The sequence below is a fragment of the Haliotis rubra genome, unplaced genomic scaffold (genome assembly GCF_003918875.1).
Source record: "Haliotis rubra isolate DU_JTF1 unplaced genomic scaffold, ASM391887v1 Scf524, whole genome shotgun sequence".
In the NCBI taxonomy this organism is placed as follows: domain Eukaryota; kingdom Metazoa; phylum Mollusca; class Gastropoda; order Lepetellida; family Haliotidae; genus Haliotis; species Haliotis rubra.
The window spans coordinates 591,752-611,797 of record NW_025767218.1 but is presented as its reverse complement, the minus strand read 5'-3'; the positions used below and the strand labels follow the sequence as shown (position 1 = coordinate 611,797).

The 20,046-nt window shown below is 40.8% G+C and overlaps 1 protein-coding gene and 1 long non-coding RNA gene across 3 annotated transcripts in view; one reads left to right on the top strand and one right to left on the bottom strand.

Moving 5' to 3' along the window:
- Positions 1 to 358: 358 nt before the first annotated feature.
- On the bottom strand, positions 359 to 5,819 carry LOC124252794. Its single transcript, XR_006892028.1, has 3 exons — positions 5,536 to 5,819; positions 4,936 to 5,030; positions 359 to 780 (listed from the first exon to the last, which is right to left on the bottom strand). It is a non-coding gene; the product is annotated as an uncharacterized LOC124252794 (long non-coding RNA).
- Positions 2,331 to 20,046, top strand: part of LOC124252789 (monocarboxylate transporter 12-like) — a 65,341-nt gene continuing 47,625 nt past the window's right edge. The window contains exon 1 of one of the 2 annotated variants that reach the window (XM_046686448.1): positions 2,331 to 2,836. Coding sequence is in view for 1 of the 2 variants with exons in the window: in XM_046686451.1 (XP_046542407.1) it covers positions 5,411 to 5,451 (41 nt within the window). In the remaining variant the exon portion in view is untranslated. Of the gene's footprint in view, positions 2,837 to 5,301; positions 5,452 to 20,046 lie in introns of those variants that run through there. The other variant, XM_046686451.1, reaches the window with a different exon arrangement.

The window sequence follows — 20,046 nt, the reverse complement described above, 5'->3', positions numbered from 1 at the left end:
TTCTGTGTGAATTTGCTGTACATAGGCTGTTGTTTCTTCTGTCAGCTTCTTGCTAAATTGCTTTTCTTCTTTTTCTAAGTTGCGTAACCTTTTCTTAATTTGGTTCACTGAGAAGTTCTTAGGCACAACCTTTTCCAAAGCAATTTTCCTTTCCTGGACAGCCTCTTCTACTGATTTGTGAAGGTGTGTTCTGTGTTCATCAAGGGCACAGCGTTCACAGATTAGAACTGAACATGTAGCACAATAAAATTTGTAATTCTCTCTGTGAATTACACACACAATCCTCTGCCTGCTCATGATCTGCATATCATGGCGACCTTTAGCCAAATCAGTTAAGCAAGCAAGGAAGTGATTGGAGGTGGTTGTTGAGGAGTTGTGACCCTTACTGCAAGCTTGGCAAAGCTTGTCACCACAGTCTAGACATTTATAGGAAGCTGATGACTTCTTTCTTTTCACAGAGCAAACCAGACAGTATTCCTTGTCGACTTTTCGACAGGCTTTCACCTCTTGGAGCCCAGTGATGTATATGTTAGGTTGAAGAGTGAATCCTGTGACGTCATAGGTCTCGCTTTCACTGTAGCAGGTAGGACACCAGAAAACATATTGGTCAGTGTGCAGCACAGCACACTCAGTGGCGATGCACATGCGGCAAAATGTGTGACAACATGGGAGCATTTTGGGTTCACGGAATTCCAGCCTGCAGAGAGGACATATCAGATCCTCTCTTGCTATGGTGATGGGAGAACTGGTGGGCTTCTCCGACGAGGTCATTGCTGTGTTCTGAAACAAAATATGAAATAAGTTATTTGAAATAGGCCAGAATATAAAAATACTCTAATGTGAATATTGCTGTGTGAGTGTCCAGCACTTTACAATTCATTGATGATACTCCCAGTGTGAACTACCAATATGCTTGGTTAAGACTATGCTTATTGACAAACTGCCATGATGAATACAGCTACCGGGTAGATAACAGTGTTATCCTAACATGTTTAAATATGTCCTGTGCACTGAGTGAATGCATGAACTCACAGTACACACTGCCATGGCATGCTGATCTGGTTATCCAGGATTTACATGTCATGATTGCGTCTCACTCAAAGGTTTCGAGTGGTTATCTTCGGGATTTGTTTTTCAACACTGCAGTCAGCAATACTCAATATTGGTTGTGGCCCTGGCAATGATATACGATCCTCAATGGAAGTTTGACGATGCATGGTGAGACAAGACCAGACCAACCAAAACCCGGTTTTAATATGACGCACAGGGGACTGCAGGCAAGAAGCATTGCCACTTGAACCAAACCTATTATCATAGGGTAGCCATGTAATTAAAGTGTTCACTCGTCAGGATAAAGGCCCAGGTTTGATTCCCCACATGGGTACAATGTGTGAAGCCCATTTCTGGTTCAATTCCCCTTACCTGAGCATATAGCGTTGGGGTAGCCTAGTGGTTAAACTGTTCACTTGTCGAAGGTCTGGGGTTGATTGACCACATGGGTACATTTCTGGTGTCCCCCGCCATAATGTTGCTTGAATATTGCTAAAAGCGGCGTAAAACCTCATTCACTCACCATTCATCATGGTTGAGGTAAGGACAATCAATAGAACTGATCAAGGACTACTGCTACCTGCTTGACCGATACCAAGGTCAGCTAGAAATTGTGGGGTGTTCAGATGGTATAAGCAGTCTGTGTTCAGTTATTGTTCTTATACTATAGCACCGATTAAAAAGGCATGTTTATGAAAGAAGTGCTTAGGTAACGTTCAGAATTTATGGCTGGGGGGGGGGTGGTGGATGATGATTTTTATGGAAAAGCATGCACAATGTGAATGACCCCCTAACATTTAAGTACAAAGTAAGTGACATGTGTACAAAATTGATCACCCCCTTAAATTTAAGTACAAAGTAAGTGACGTGTACAAAATTGATGACCCCTTTCCTCCCCAGAATGGGTGAAGACAACCCGACCCCCACCCCGCCTTCCTTGCAACCCATGGATACTTTTATTCTTAAACATTTATTCCATTTTTCATTATGTTTTTAAATATTCAAGAAAATATGTGCAGTGGATTGAACAAAAGTCTACTATTGATTTAAACTCCAACCCCCAGTTTGCTTGTGATTCACAGAAGGCTTGTAGTGCAATTAAAAAATGCTTCATAGTATTTAAAAGATTCCAATGTCTTTAATTGGGAATACAGTTGATGAATTATGTCTTTTGTGTAGCAGTCCATTTTTGTGATATTGGTGAAAGTGCTGCAAAACCATATTATTTCATTCACTTTTGTGCTAGCAATTGCAAAAATTGATTCCACAGGATGGTTTCAGTAATTCAGTTTTTAAGTCCCGTTTGATAATATACTCTTTTTCGGGGAACTTTTGCATGAGCACACTTTTAGGGCTAGCACCTGTTGTTTATGTACCAGAAATAGGACAAATTATCTCCCTTTGGATAGTATGTCGTCAGCTTAATGGTTGACCGGAAAGAAAGGGGTTTAGCAAACTGGAGAAACATAATTAGATTGTGAACACAGAAAAGGCAAGAGGAAGGGAAAATGATATGGTTCAGTGAATGTGACGAATCAGTCGGGACCGTTTACCTGCTGACAAGGTTGAGGTAGTTCGGCGTACTGTCGTCTGCGCGAGCCACCTGTGATGCAATCTCATATCTGTATAGAATCACAGAATGGACAGGAAATAAAGTGTTGCGGACCCACGTCTGTTGTGGACCCACACATTTATCCCACAATAGCAGCCCTGGATACATAGTGCAGGGAAGATTGTTGTAATTCTCCGCTTCTGGTTCAGTCAAGTTTGAAGTAAACAGTTGCAGGTACGTACTCAATATTTATTTGTACAATTTACATTTTCAACCAGTTGTACTTCTCACTAGTTTTCACTGAAACAGCAGTCTTGTGGAAACACTATATGATCCGGGACTATAACGTGATAAACGGTTAGACAATATTTTATTAATCGAGGAAGGTACATATGTTTATGTTTAGGCTGGGTAAGGTGAATGTTATGACGCTTTGATCAATATTAATACCGGTGGCAAACGGGGAGTTCCACATTCTAACCCAAATATGTACTACCAGGACAGGTACTTTTCAATTTCAGTGCAAAGTACTTGGAGCGGTACATTTGGAGGTATATGGACTTCAAAAGTTTACTTGTTATAGTGATAAACATGTCCGCATTGTATGCAAATACATGAAATCTGGCTATTGGTTTTAAGATATATATGTTACAGGGAATGTGTGAAACCAGGGATTTCACGTAATCCCTGAAAGAGTCAGTGATTTCATGAAATCCCTGTGACCCCCAGGGATTTCATGTACATGTATTCCCTAAAATTTCCAGGGATTTCATGAAATTACTGAAATATTAGCTCAGTGATTTCATGAAATCCCTGTAAGCCCTTATTGAAATAGAGAACACCAAATTTATAATGCGAGTACAGAGTATTTCCTGATAAAATTCATTTGTTGGGACAAGATAGAGTGTTATCATACAAGCTATTACACTTCAGTAGCACTTTACAGTAACATTTACAACGTATTGATTTACACTAGTTAGGACAACAGATACATTTCTGGACACCCAGACCACCACAATTCGACTCGAAAATCACAGCTGTGTGGAGAAACAGTTCTTTGTCCATTGTCACATCATTCGTAGAAAGAGTGAGTGAGTGAGTGAGTTTGGTTTTACGCCGCTTTTAGCAATATTTCAGCAACATCACGGCGGGGGACACCAGAAATGGGCTTCACACAATGTACCCATGTGGGGATTCGAACCCGGGTCTTCGGCGTGACGAGCCAACGCTTTAACCACTAGGCTACCCCACCGCCCCTCGTAGAAAGAAGACCCTGAGGACAAACATGAAATATATGGTTTGAAAAATACCTTTTCCTTCCCAAACCCATATCCCAAAGCTCTACTTCAACAGCGGGATGATGTATATTCCAAGTTATTTCTATGAATGGTCTAGTCTGTTTATACTTAAACGTCTATTTTCAATAAAGAAAACAAAATGTTTGAAAAAACTCGCTAATTTTTTAAATGCTATATCACAGTAAAATGTTGAGCCATTCCGTACGGAATTATGAGAGACACTTGTGCCACAATATACAGAGTATAATATACGAATATTAAAAATGCAATAATAAGGGTACAAGTTACATTAAGAAGATATATACAAATTTGCAGTACGCTTTTTAAGAATATTAAGGCAGGTTTGGGCGGATAAAAACGATACACCTGGACAAGCTAGAAGAAAACTAACTTTTCAACATACCCAGATTTTCAAAAACACATGTAAAAGACTTGTACACTTAGATAAAAGTTGCAATCGCTCATCAGCATACAAAGGACAATGCAATAAAACATGACACTCATCTTCATTAAAATCTTAACAGTTTCGATTCTAAGCGGCGCTACCGCACATCTAAACAAAGCTATTGCTTTTCTCATAGAGCGAGACATTACAATTAACATAAAAATCACTGCAAAAATCCACCTTTAAAGTACAGTACGTGTGTAACTTATTACCTCCCCTACTAGTTAAACTACCAACTTGTAAAAGGTCCTGTTTCCATTTATATACGAAATCGCTAAAAACAACGTCTGTAACTTTTGAAACTACAAAAGGAATATTGATTAAATTATTAATCATAACAATAAGATGCACTAGTGTGATGCTGCCGCAAGTAAAGTATTAAGCTACAAACATTAATTTCACACATTCACTGATATCCTAACAGGGAATGTGTGTAATCGAACACAAATAAAATCAGTAATTTCATGAAATCCCTGGAAATTTTAGGGAATTTCACACATTCCCTGTAACATATACATGTAGTCATATCTAAGGCTACAGATATATCAATAGCTAATTCCAACTTGATTAAAATTGGAAGGTTCACATACTGTTTTAAATGACAGCCGTTATTTCATGAAAGTCTGCCTTTCTGTAATTTCCCCATAGACATTATCCAGTCCAACGTATTCATGTAAAATGGTTCCTCAAACGTAACATTCTGGATAATAATATGATGTTTTAACAAGAGGCGATCCAATAGCAAAGTTGCACCAATATGTTCGACTGTCATATTATCACGTACGTTTGTGGGATATAACAACTGGTTTGTCTATAATGTTCAGGCCACCCTGTTTGGCGACCCTATAAATATTACAGATTTGCGAAAAGACGTAACAGTCACGCGGATGATTAAACATATTATTTGAACTCAATGCTCGTAATATTTTGCAGAAAGAAGGGAGGGGTGGTGTACATATTATCACGCCCGTCCTGTCCGTTTTAACCTTCATCGCTGACCCAACGCTATAAAGTTCCTAACAGGATTGCGTAGGGATCGCACACATTGTCCTTCAGATTCGAAATATGTTCACGACTGATTCTGATACAAGGAGAGAGAAATACAGGTAAAATTACCTTGATTTTCATGCATATGAAAGTTCGGGCTTACCAAACGTGTCACTCCAAAAAACATTGACACAAATACATACCACATGAATCAACTGCCTGAGTTTGAATTACGACAAATGTACTATGTAAATACAATCTTGACGGCGTCACATTCTTCGCTGCAATGATGACGTCATCATGCTATGTTATGACGTCAACTGTGTCGTTGCCATGGAAATCATAGAACGGGCGCAGGGTGTCATACGTTGTATAAATAGATGTTACCATTGAAGTGTTTTGGGGGATGTGAATAGCATGTACAGTGAACTACGGCAATGAGTGAGTGAGTTTAGTTTTACGCCGCACTCATCAATGTTCCAGCTATAAGGCGGCGGTCTGTAAATAATCGAGTCTGGACCAGACAATCCAGTGATCAACAGCATGAGCATCGATCCACGCAAATGAGATACGATGACATGTGTCAACCGATATATTGTCAGGTCAGCGAGCCAGATCACCCGACCCCGTTGATAGTCTCTTACGACAAGCATGGGTAACTGAAGATCAATTCTAACCCGGATCGTCACGGGTCACTACGGCAATGGCGAACTCGGCTATATTCAATTCGTTATACCCGTAGTTTGTCAATGCATTTCCAGTAAAGCCTACAGCAAGTAGTCGGGACCAAACACAATTCGTTTCATCTCGTTATACGTATGTTTGTTATCATAGTTTACTGTGTTCGGAATAGACGTTGTATTTAGCAGCCAAAGTCGTTCAAATTTTCAGTATCTTAGACTATTGTTTGTATATTATAGCAATTATTCCAGTAGTTTCTCAGTATTCCATATTGTTTGGAATCAATCTACTTAGTTAATTCTGCCAAAAAACCTACCCAATACACGATAAAAACATATGGACTAACTGACCCTCGGTGAGTTGGTTGGTTGTTTTACGCCGCACTCAGTAATATTCCAGCTATATGGCGGCGGTCAGTTATTAATCGAGTCTGGACCAGACAATCCAGTGATCAACAGAATGAGCATTAATCTACGCATTTGGATACGATGACATATTGCCAGCCAAGTCAGCGAGCCTGACCACCCGATCCCGTTAGTCGCCTCTTACGACTATCATGGGTTGCTGAAGACCAATTCTAACCCGGATCTTTACAGGCAGAGTAACGGTGTATAAAGTTACTTTTGTTATGTTGAGTCCCATCCGGGATTTGAACCCACACCCTCAGAGTCAGGCACCTAATCGCCAGCACAGAAAGTCAGACACCTAACCCACTCAGCCACCACGGCTTCCACAAAAGTACTAAAATCTTGCACTTTACTGAGAAAGTGTAATCCCAAATATAACATGGAAACGAATGAGGGAACACATGAAGGAAGAAGTGTTCCTTTATTCTTTTCCAGGTTTCTTCACAAGGTATGTATTGCACTGTGAGTGAAATTCTGGAAATAAATAAAGGAACACTTTCATTTCTATGAGTATATGTTACACGCGCATCTGTTTCCACGACAAATTCACAGCGGCGGGACATGAGCGACTTGTCTACATAAGCCAACTGAAATAATTAAACGTAACAATAATGCGTTCGCAGAATATCAGAAATCAACCGTGAATATAGTCTTCAATAATTTGTAAATCTAAAATATAAATTTGATCTTGAATCCAAGCAGGTGTTTGACAAACGAATATTATCGTGATGTCACGATCATATTCTAATTTCTGAGGAGAATTAATACCATGTTGTACAATCGCAGCATTTAATATGTACATTAGGCACATTTTAAACCCAATTTTACCAATCAAAGCGTCATTTATCATTCTTTGAATGAATGGAAATACAATTCGAAACCCAACTTAAACTACATCGTATGGATACACTATTAACCTCAATAGATTTCATCATTTAAGAAGTTACGTTGATACTTTCTTGTTGTTACGTTATTTCTGAACCGCGTCTACTATCGACAAACATGAGAGGGGCTGTAAGGGTAGCCTTGTGGATAAATCGTTCGCTCGTTACGCCGAAGGCCTGGGTTTGATTCCCACATGGGTACAATGTGTATGCCCATTTGTGGTGTCCCCCGCCGTGATATTGCTGGAATATTGCTAAAAGCGGCGTGAAACTAAAAACTCACTCACTCACTACTATCGACAGAAAGGTGGGACATGTGAAACCGACCTTGACACAATTTGTTTACAATATACAGTCGTGATCACACCTTATGCTGTCTTTCCCTTATCTAGATTTAAACATTTTCTGACGTTCTGCATCATAAACAGAATGACTACATGCTCAGGCGTTTAGTTCCGACCGCTGTGCTAAATCGCCATCACCCACAGTCGAAAATGCATGCAATGTTTGAACTGAAAACCTCCTTTGCAGGCTAAAGGTGAAATGTTTCAGGCAAATCACTGTAAAGTAAATATTGCCTAGCAGCCTGATCATATCTCTATTTCAACTTGGCTGATACGTAAATAGATTGGTGTTCGTGACGTGTGCGTTATGAAAAAAATCACCGTCATTCGCACGGTAACTACTTTACTAATCTCAGCTTAATTCTCAAGCTGTAACACAATATGAAGTATTAGTTACAGGACGTTGGAGCGGAGATCGGTGGGGAGGTGATAGTTATAATTCTTGTAATGACACCCGTGACATCTCAGTTGATAGTCCTCGCATCCTCGACATGTCCAGGGTATATGATGTGGTGTACTGTAAAGCATTTTGAGTCGGGGGTCATCTCAAAAACAATATTTTGTGTTCACTAGGGGCATTTTCACGGGTTTATGCCCGGACTGTCGACAACAAGAAATAATCCGGGACCATGTAATTAGTCATGGCACTAAGGTGAGGTGAGGTGAAATGGGATTTCATTGGCGGATTCAAAGGGGGGTGTGTGTGTGTGTGTGTTTCGAACCCTGCCACCCCCCTGCTTTTTGGAAAATGACTTAAGACCACATTGAAGATTTAATTTTTGCATTGGCGGAGCAAATGGGGGGTTCAGGGGGTTCGAAACCCTTGGGACCCCCCACCCCTTTTCAAAATTCCTGGATCCGCCCATGGGTTTAACGTCGTTCTTATATTTCGCTCATATGTCAACGTGCATGCATGTGTATGTGTGGCTGCTTGCACTAGCCCAGACTTAAGCTGGTTTTATAGTGCTAGCTCACGGAGATACTATGCCGCAGTTAAGCATGAATACCCCACTCAGACACATTATACTGACTCCTAGCTGACCAGTCCTTGTTGAACCCATTAATGCCGAGCGCCATTAATATCACGGCGGGAGACACCAGAAATGGGCTTCACACATTGTACCCATGTAGGGAATCTAACCCGGGTCTTCGGCGCGACGAGAGCACGGTTTCGCAGATATGTGCATGATACATAAGTGAATGATATAATTGAAGAATGGTATTTATCATTCACATAAGCGTAATATTGACATGCACATGTCGCTAGTTTCCTGTCACGTGTCATCTAATCACATGTACCCCTATTAAAACTGCAGAAATGGATAAGCTTGAGTACAGAGAAGTCATCAAGTTTATGGTCCTCGAAGGCCACCCGGCGAAGCAAATTGAAGAGCGAGTGGCAGCAGTACGAGTACTGAGTCCCATGGGGTACTCGTTCCATTCGTGATGGAAGGCAGGTTCCAATGCATCAATATTTTGTACTGGAGGATCTCTATGGGGTATTTTCGACCCATAATATCCCAAACATGCTTTGTGGGATGGAGATCTGGAGGACCAAGGTGGAGATGCTGCCCTCTCCTCACGAAAGAAATCATCAACGGCCAGTGGCCTTGCATTGCCGATCATAATAATAATAATAACAATAGTTCATTTATAAAGCGCATATTTCCATGCACAATGCATGCTCAAAGCGCTGATGTCAGGACGAAAAGACTTTTTGGAAAAGGTGGGTCTTTAGAGAAGTTCGAAAGGTTGAAAGTTCTGTGATTTCTCTCTAATGTTGTGGGAGATGATTCCACTCAGAGGCTGCAGCATAAGAGAAAGTTCTTTGACCAAATTTAACTGTTCTGACTTTAGGAATACACAGAAGATTATGTTTCTCGGAGCGGAGGGATCTTGTTGGTTTGTATGGAGAAAGGAGGTCGGACAGATATTGAGGTGCACTTCCAGAGAGACATCTGAAGGCGAGAATGCAGAGTTTAAAAGTGATGCGCTGTGGAATGGGCAACCAATGGAGGTCATGAAGAGGATGATCATGGGGAGATCATGAAGAGGATGTGGTCAGAGGATGGTCATCGAAATGTGGTACAACAACTCTTTCTAGGATGTCAGTGTTGTACCGTTGTCCATTCAGATTTGGCCGATCGTCACAAGGCCACGTTTGCAGTCACTTGAGAAGCACGTCAACACCATGAATGAACCCCCGCCAAACGGTACTTGCTCCAAGATATTCCAATGTGCATATGCAGTGTCTCTGCGGCGCCAAACACTAGCTCGGCCATCAGTCATGAACCAACGGCGAGGGGACCCTTCATGACGTCAAAGGTTAGTTACCCTGGGGATAACGACAGACGCCTAACAGGTCGTCTGGTTCTAAACACGGCCAATTTTGAACAAACGACGATGTGGGACCCAATCGTTTTTTTATCACGAGATTTGACATGATCGAAACAATTGCAAGTCTTGAGATTTGAGAAGGGCTGTTTCCTCCCCAGGAGTTGTTACTCGTGGTGGATCTGAACTCTGACGGTCCTTAACGTCATTAGTGTGCTGATGTTTTCTGGCTGATTGGCTGATAGTCGATGGAGGACAAACAACATCTCCCAATAGCCCTCAGTGGCATGCCAACATTCCGTAACATATCCTTGAGTGGTTGTCAGTTGAGGAGGGTCCACTTTTGCTTATCAAAACCGGAATCAACTGATTTTTCAAGTTATCGACCGTACTGAAACTTAATATTTGCTTGATGACGAGTACATGTATTGCACGTGACGCCCGTCCTTTGCACATGCATGTGCATGTGTAAGTCAATGTAGTGCTGCACCAGAAGGGTCAATATAATTATACAAACAAACTCCATTGTGATATGAATACATATGCTATATGGGGGTTATAAATCATAGGTGTTGCTATACTGTGTTTCATGTGCATGTCCAAGAGCGTTCGTCGGGGTACTCTCGGATGGTAGTTAAGGATGGTGGACAAGAGATGGAGGACAAAGTCAGCGGTAGAGTTGAAGACAGCAGCAGCCATGTTTATTATGGTTGGGGAATAATGATAGAAATGGTACATAAGATGGAAATCACGTGACAGAACGCACATCGGGACCGAGTGGCCAATGTTCCCGATGTGGAGACCCGCTCTGTCACTTACACACATTCAGAAGTCGGACGGCGGTTCTTCATCGTCAAGTTAGTCGTTGGTGAGGCGACGCCCCGACCAACCGCACAATCTGTCCGCTTCTGTCGATCCGTCTCCTGGCCTCGTCTCTGTCTGGTCTCCCTGCTTGGTCTCCCTGACTGACCACGTCAGTCCGGTTTTATGCATAGGGACATTACGCCACGTTGTGCAAGGTCACTGACCTGTGCACATGTACATACGTAAGATCCGCCGACGTGGGGAGGTGTTTATTGACATTTACTGACAGCACTGACAATTAAGGGTCCTGCCCGGAGGGGGTTTATGATAAGAGGGCTACACCGAATGATTGCTGAATACATTACACAGAAGAAGGGGATAGAATTTCGGTGCACTTTGGATATATATTGACACAATTATGTTGTTTGAATACATGAAGTTTTACAAAAACTTATTGAAATGGTTTACTCTATGACATCATGACAACAGTAAGATCTCTGAAATTGGGAGTCTTATATTGGTGAGCCTAGACTCGGCAAGGCTAGCAGATGTAGATGTGATCTGCACTAAAAGTAGAATTAGCATGAGAAAAAAAACCAACCTAACCAACTTCAAAAGTATAGCCGAAAGTTAATGAAAAATCAATTCAAGTGAATTGGCTCGAAGATATTTTAGCAATTTGTATATTGTGTGCCAGAGACCATAAAAGAATTATGCACAAGGATACTAAATTTTCGCTGGTATCATATTAAGCACAAAAACCCGTTGGCAAAACGAAGAAGTAGGATATAGACTGGATAAACAGTCTCCACAAAATAAGCTTGGTAAGCCATAACTTATACTTCTGCAACTGCTATTACCACATGAAAAGATTTCGTCGTTTTTCACAAAGAGTAAATATGGTATTGCATAACTCGTTATAAGCTATTGTCTATAGCAGTAGTTATAGAGGAACAAATTGTTAGAAAAATCCTTGAAACCGGGAGTCTGATTTGAATGGGACGACTCGGAACGCGCAGATATCGTTGATCTGCATCAAATGTGTATATGCGTAAGTCGTAGTATATGTAGTAGAGTAAGAGCCTAACCGATTTCAAAAACTTAATGTAATATAGATGTACGTCTCATAACATCACTGACAGATTGCAATACATACTCAGTAGATGAAAAATATGACAAATATAAACACACACGAAACAATGATTGGAGAAAATTCACATACCTGAAATGAACAAGAATGTCCGAGGGATTATGTATAAACAAGAAAATTTGAGAGAGTTCGAACGAGAGTTCACATATATTGTAAAAAACACATAACGGGAAGCACTTGCTGAAGAATCTTGACTCTTGATGACTTGATCTTAAAGGATGGTGTTGAAAGTTGTTGTACTCACAAATGGACTTTGCTCGGTCTGGTTGTTGTTGTGGATGACTTTGTGAAGTTTGCTGGCTATGGGCTACTGTCTCGCTGCTGATCGTCGGGTCGGCTGGTCTGTTTGCATGTTGTTTTCTTCGTTCTTCCGCCAAGATGGCGGACGGCGTTGACGCTGCTCTTGTCTCTCACCATCTCTGAACTACCGGTTGCTTTGCTGCGAGTTAGGGTAGGGGGATCGTGTGTGATTCACAGCAAACTCACGCTACCCGGATTCTCCACCATCTGTCAAAGAGCGTTCGTCGGGGTACTCTCAGATGGTTGTTCAGGATGGTGGACAAGAGATGGAGGACAAAGTCAGCGGTAGAGTTAAAGACAGCAGCAGCCATGTTTATTATGGTTGGGGAATAATGGTAGAAATGGTACATAAGATTGAAATCACGTGACAGAACGCACATCGGACCGAGTGGCCAATGTTCCTGATGTGGAGACCCGCTCTGTCACTTACACACATTCAGAAGTCGGACGGCGGTCCTTCATCGTCAACTTAGTCGTTGGTGAGGCGACGGCCTTAGCCGCGCCCCGACTAGCCGCACAAACTGTCCGCTTCTGTCCATGATCTGGGCCCGTCTCCTGGCCTTGTCTCTGTCTGGTCTCCCTGTTTGGTCTCCCAGACTGACCATGTCAGTCCGGTTTTATGCATAGGGACACTACGCAAAAAGCCATGGGATGTACTAAGTCTTGTTGTGGGCCCCAATCTACCCATTTGAGTGTCCGTATATTTTTCTGTGTTTCGTGTCCTGACATTTTGACATTTCATCCGATGTTTCTGTCTGTGTTGTCCATGCAGCTGTGAAAATGACTGCCCTGACGTGACAAGAAAGTGTTCACCATTCGACACATTAAACAAACAGATCAACTTGAATTTCTTCATCTTTTTTAATTTATAAAGTGTTTTCGATTGTGCGTTCCACATCAAAATACTTGGAACCCTTTGAAGACACATGCAGTCGAATAATACAAGCTACCCTTTGGCAGTTTGAGTAACCCCGTAAAATCATTATCTGTTCGAGGTATTCTTTAAACAATTCAGCCCGAGAAGATACAGGTTAGAATTGACCTTCAGCTACCCATGCTTGTTGTAAAAGGCGACTGTCGGATGGTCAGACTCGCTGACACATCGTCCTATCCCAGTTGCGTAGATCGATGCTTATGCTGTTGATCACTGGCTTGTCTGGTCCAGACTCGATTATTTACATACCGCCGCCATAAAACTGGAATATTGCTGGGTGTGGCGTTAAACAAAACAACTAACTAACCAACTTTATGCATGTCACCTCCTTGATACTTTTAACCATACAGTATCATGTTCCATGTTGTGCAGACCGGTCACTGACCTGTGCATGAACCATACTGTGTAGCCAATATAAGATCCGCTTTATTATTCATAGACGTGGGTACGAGGTGTTTATTGACACTTTACTGACAGCACTGACAATTATTATGCATAGGGACATCCTGCCCGGAGTGGGTTTATGATAAGAGGGCTACACCGAATGATTGCTGAATACATTACACAGAAGAAGGGGATAGAATTTCGGTGCACTTTGGATATATATTGACACAATTATGTTGTTTGAATATATGAAGTTTTACAAAAACTTATTGAAATGGTTTACTCTATGACATGTATATCACATGCCGCTTAATAGTGAGTGAGTTAATATTTAGTGTCACATCGGCAATATTTCAGCAATATCGTGACGCGAACAATTCAATTTATATCAATATTAAGATAAATTTAGAATGTAAAAACCTGTCATCGAAGGACAGTAAAAATACTAGAGCATCACAGATATACATTTAAAACTAGTACGCTGTTATAAAATTAATTCACTATAGACAATACAAAATAAAAACGGGCTATAGATCATCAACAACTGAAGGTAGATCACCGTACTAGCACACTTAAAAGGATACCTGCTTGTACGCATAACCTGTTGAGGTTAGTGTGATGAAAGGAAGCTTTTATATCCAATGAATAGCCTAACCTATTCATTCATTGCGGCATAAACAGTCAAAAATATATAGGCCTCCAAGTATAATCTTTTCATTAAGCATGTTAAACACATACGAATATTGACAGTCGGTGGCAATTCCAAGTTGGATTACATTCCCAGGCACGTACCACGGGTCAACTAAAAATGTGCCCTTCCTCGATGGCAGGGATAGTTTCATTTATTCATTTATTCACATTGTGATTTGACGACATTTGGATTTGCTTATGATCTGTGGTAAGTACTGATGCTGTTTAACAGGGGTTTAATCTATAACCGGCTTAAACATTGTAGCAGTCATAACGCAAAAAGCCACGGGATGTACTAAGTCTTGCTGTGGGCCCCAATCTACCCATTTGAGTGTCCGTATATTTTTCTGTGTTTCCTGTCCTGAAATTTCATTCCGATGTTTCTGTCTGTGTTGTCCATGCTGCTGTGTACATGACTGCCCTGACGTGACTAGAAAGTGTTCACCATTCGACACATTAAACGAACAGATCAACTTGAATTTCTTCATCTTTTATAATTTATAAAGTGTTTTCGACTCGTGCGTTCCACATCAAAATAATTGGAACCATTTGAAGACACATGCAGTCGAATTATAGAAGCTACCCTTTGGCAGTTTGAGTAACCCCGTAAAATCATAATCTGTTTGAGGTATTCTTAAAACAATTCAGACCGAGAAGATACGGGTTAGAATTGACCTTCAGCTACCCATGCTTGTCGTAAAGGCGACTGTCGGGTGGTCAGACTCGCTGACACATCGTCCTATCCCAATTGCGTAGATCGATGCTCATGCTGTTGATCACTGGCTTGTCTGGTCCAGTCTCGATTATTTACATACCGCCGCCATAAAACTGGAATATTGCTGAGTGTGGCGTTAAACAAACAACTAACTAACCAACTTCACAATGTCATGTCACCTCCTTGATACTTTTAACCATACAGTATCATGTTCCATGTATTGAAATAGAAGACCGCAATGTATCTGAATGTTACAGTAAGAACCTTTGTAAATGTGCATGAACCTAACCGTCTGTGTAGCCAATGTGACAAGATACGGAACTTTATTATTCATAGGAAATCTCAGAGTGAAGTGTACGATGACGAATATATCATACGCAGGTGTTCATTAATCACTATCTAAATAGTGATGATATCAGGTGCTCGCGAAACGTTGAGCGAATCTTGCCCCATCGTAGTGACACACGAGACAAACACAGGCACAGGCATGTCAATTGTTCACCTGACAAAAGCACCGGACCACGTTAAAATGTTCATCATATTTTGTCACGTATGCGTCAAATGCCAAAATGTCCTCGATACGTCTACCATAAAACATCTTAAATCGTTGCTGAAAACTTGATTGTTGAAACCATGTCTAATAATGATCAAAAGTGGCAATGTCTGTTGTTGAAATCTTCACATAAAGAACCCATTGGATTGTGCCTCGAATGTGAAATGTAGATACCAAAGCCAGATACAGGTGGAATAATACTCGACAAAATGGAAAGGGTCTTTTCCTTCTTTTATTTTTTTCTTTGGAGGGGGAGGAGGTGGGCCAGTGTGACTGTTTATCTATATGCATAGATCTAAATATGTCACTCGTGGCGATTTCATTGGCGTCTCTCACTTCTAGTTCCGAAGGGGGGCGGTGGGGTAGCCTAGTGGTTAAAGCGTTGGCTCGTCACGCCGAAGACCCGGGTTCGAATCCCCACATGGGTACAATGTGTGAAGCCCATTTCTGGTGTCCCCCGCCTTGATGTAGCTGGAATATTGCTAAAAGCGGTGTAAAACCAAAACTCAGTCAGTCAGTCTAGTTCCGAAGGGGCAGTGGTCGGACATTGGCCGTTTGCTCATTATCCAAAAGCTTGAATGTTGTGTTCATTGTGGTATATTCATACTTACATTTGATAATCTAAAATATCACATTTCTTCGGCTGGTTGGTCGGTTGGTTAGTCACCTAATCAAGGCGGATAGGTTCGATATCTGGTCACTTTTACAGAATACAATTTCTGACATAGGTGTGAGTGAGATAACTTATATGAAACATTTGTGCGATATCGAATTCCAGGGCTACTTCACGGGATGGCCAAAGATGAACTTGTGACAGACTTGTTTTCTGATTGTAATATACTTCCCATCAAAGTTTTAGACTCACTGAAAACAGTCACTTTATGTTATGTATATATATATGGTTACATCGAAGATCGATTTCTCCAATAACTTTGGAGAACCAACTGCAAACCTTATGCAGATGACTAACACGAGGATCAGGCGTCAAATTGCTGAAAAGCATGTGCAATATCGAGCATGTGAAAAACTGCATTTTGGTGTAAAGTTTTGTTAAGAATTCGCCAATTTTTTTATCATTTAATAAAATCATGACAATAATCTTTTCAACTGTACGACTTTATTTTACAATATGTCAGTTTATGTGTAAACAGTATGGACTATTTGGCAAGCTTTAGTTTAGAACAGTTGCCTGAAGTAAGTGGCTATATTTACACTAGTAAGTCTAAACTTTTGATGGGCAGTATATATTGATGAATTAGGCACGGCAAAGTCGGAAGTTTACGGATATAGATAAATGTTCTTAGGTCTTATCTTGTGTTTATTATCACCTTAGTTGTGATAATACTCTTGTATTACCGATGCGTTTGAGCGGAAGGTCACCCTAGTATTAACACGGAAAACTGGACAAAGTTTTACTAATATTTCATTGAAAACTGGAAATATTACAGATTAACTGACCACGTTCCTCAATCTGTAACCTGCCAAGGGTCACATTGATAACGAGCATCGGACATAAACGGCTGTTTGTATTCCACGTTTGTCAAATCACGCTCGTGCCAAATATACATTCGTGGTATACTCGCAACTGGTCATCCACTGTCCATATTTATCATCGTTGCTTCGGTCAAACTAAATGATAATTTAATCGCAAGTTCACAATAACACAATAACAATCGGTGGCTGTCAATTCACTCAAGTAAGAAACTTTACTTTCTTCTACTTTGTTAAAATATTTATCCTACTTTGTCTTAAGTTGAATTTATCTTACCTTAACTATATGTTTCGACCCTTGGCACTACCTTCAGGTTTATGTGGAACGAGGCATCCTTTAATATATATTTCATATACCCTGTATTACTGTTTCGGATTGTTTATTTAATACTGATCAACACTCTACTTATTTGTGACTGTTATAGAATGTAGATTGTATGAAGGTCCACTAGGATGATGTGTACAGTATTGAACAATTTTAATTACGTTGCATACTTTTGAATGTGTATCGTGATTAATGTAGTATGTGTAACGAATCTACATGTGTTGGTTGTGTACTTTGATTGATGATTGTATTGTGAACATGCTCTAATAACTAATTGTAAACTTTTCTATTATTGACCGATTATGTACAAGATCATTCAGTGGCTGTGTAATAAACTCCTCGTTCATTTACTTAGTTGATGTGCTGTGAGGGGGTTGGTATTGTCAACCTCTTGCCAAGCAAGCTGAATCCCTAACACTCGCGTTTTAATACTAGGTATGGGTATAGCAGGCCAGATGACGTCATACATATTTGTTTAGTAAAGCTATGTGCCACTGTGGTCATGAAAAATAGAAATAGAAAAAGTACATGCCGATCCTGTTCTAAAACCAGTGCGAATTTAGGATCCAAGCTGCATGGCGCCAGATTGTAGTATTGATAAGATGCCAACCCATCAACAATGCCACCGGACCTGGGTGCCGTTCCACTAACCGATCTTAGCCCTATGCCAATCGTAAACCCCTAAAATCCCAATCTTAGCGTGACGTTACGATCGGCACATCGTTCCACTAACCAATCTTACCTAAGTCAATCGTAAAGTTAAGATTCAAAGTCTAAGTTGCTCATGACCAACTTAGGATAGCTAAAATCAATCGTAGAGAAACCAAAATGGTGACTTTCCTATTCTTTGTGAAAAATAAGAGCGAGCATTTCACCGTAAGCGTCCCCTAAAGTCCCCCCATGAAATGAATTTGTATATTTCTGTGATGTAAACAAACACTGCACTGAAGCCTTACAAATGTCAGGCCAGTCTGACCACTGTCGTCATGGGAACACAACCGAGCGAGTCGGTGTAACACATTTGTACAACAATATTGCAACGTCATGGTTAAGAATAGGGACAGCCGTGAAGTGAACAATGTTCTGAAGCAAAAAGATACAAATATGTTTGATTTCACTGCGCATATTTGGTGGGGGATTCTAAAGGCAGGCCGCGTGTTATTCAAGACCACTGACAGATTCTACATACGTTATAGCCTCGTCACGCCTTGTTTATTCTGATTGACAATGTTCAGGCACATATTAAAAGCTCTGACACAATTGACATTTTTAAAGTCCAGACTTAAAACCTGTTCTCAGTATATTACTTATAATCTCGGCTGTAAATATTCTTGTGTAAATTATCTGTACACAGCGCTTTGAGCATGCCCAAGGATGTGGAATAGGCGCACTATAAATATGCATTTATTAATATTATATTATGCTTGATACCCAGCGTTCTCACGCACTTGCACCTGAAACCAAGGTGCTCACTACCCTAATATTTTGCTCTAGGTTTTTTCTCCACGTTTACACTTGGTTGGAAAAATACCCATGAAGGCCCGGGTTAGAATATTGAACTTCAATAACCCATGCCTGTGGTAAGAGGCCACTAACGGGATCGGGTGGTCAGGCTCGCTGACTTGGTTGACACATGTCATCGGTTCCCAACTGCGCAGATTGATGCGCATGCTGTTGATCACTGGATTGTCTGGTTTAGACTCGATTATTTATAGCTAAGATACATAGCGTTCACTAACATGAACGCTCATGCTAGTGAACGCTATGCATCTTAGCTAGATTATTTACAGACCGCCGCCATATAGCTGGACTATTGCTGAGGGCAGCGTAAATCTAAACTCACTCACTCACTCAGTTGGTTCGTAAACTACTCGTAGTACTCGTAGTACTTCCATCATTTGCTAGACTATGCAAAGGGAGATAACTCGTGCCTCGCATTCCTCTATCTCTCGCACGAAAGAGTCTCGATCTAAGCTTGGATCGGATCGTAAGATCGGGACCGGCTACGATCGGCCTAAGATCGGTTAGTGGAACGGGTGTAACTTTTAGCTAAGACGATTGTAAAATTGGCGTAACTTGCTAAGATTGATCTTTGTTAAGATCGATTAGTGGAACGGCACCCTGACCAGCATGGGATACTGTGAACGTTGGTCGACAACAGTACGCCACAAAAGTTTGATCTGTCATTTTCAAGTTGTTTGTGTTTTCAAATGTTGCTCGTCAAATGTTGGACAACCTGAGCCAAATATTCGAGTCTGTTAAAACCCTTCGACGTTATTAACCAAATATTTATTTGAACATTTGATTCGCACGTCTGTGCCAAGAACTTGTTAAGTTTGAGAAGAACAGAAGCGTTATCAGTGTCCGGAATCACTCCTCTTCCAGATTTCCTGATTTAAACATTCATGTAGGTGTCTAGTTAATTCATTTCTATCTATGTCAAGAATATGTAGCTTCCCGAAATTGGTACTGTGAATATCCCTGAAGCGAGTTACACCCTGAGTCAGAGCTGTTGCGGGTCTTGTCAAAAGTCAGAGGTGTGTAGGTTTATTAATGAGATAAAGTCTTGCTGCATGAAATACCACATGCTGCATCCTAGTAAAATGAATATAAAAGGACTCTTTATTGGCAAGCATGATGTAAAGAATCTAAAATCCAGTCACAAAACAATTTGTTTCATTTACACACACCATTACCACCAACAGTACCCTGAAATAG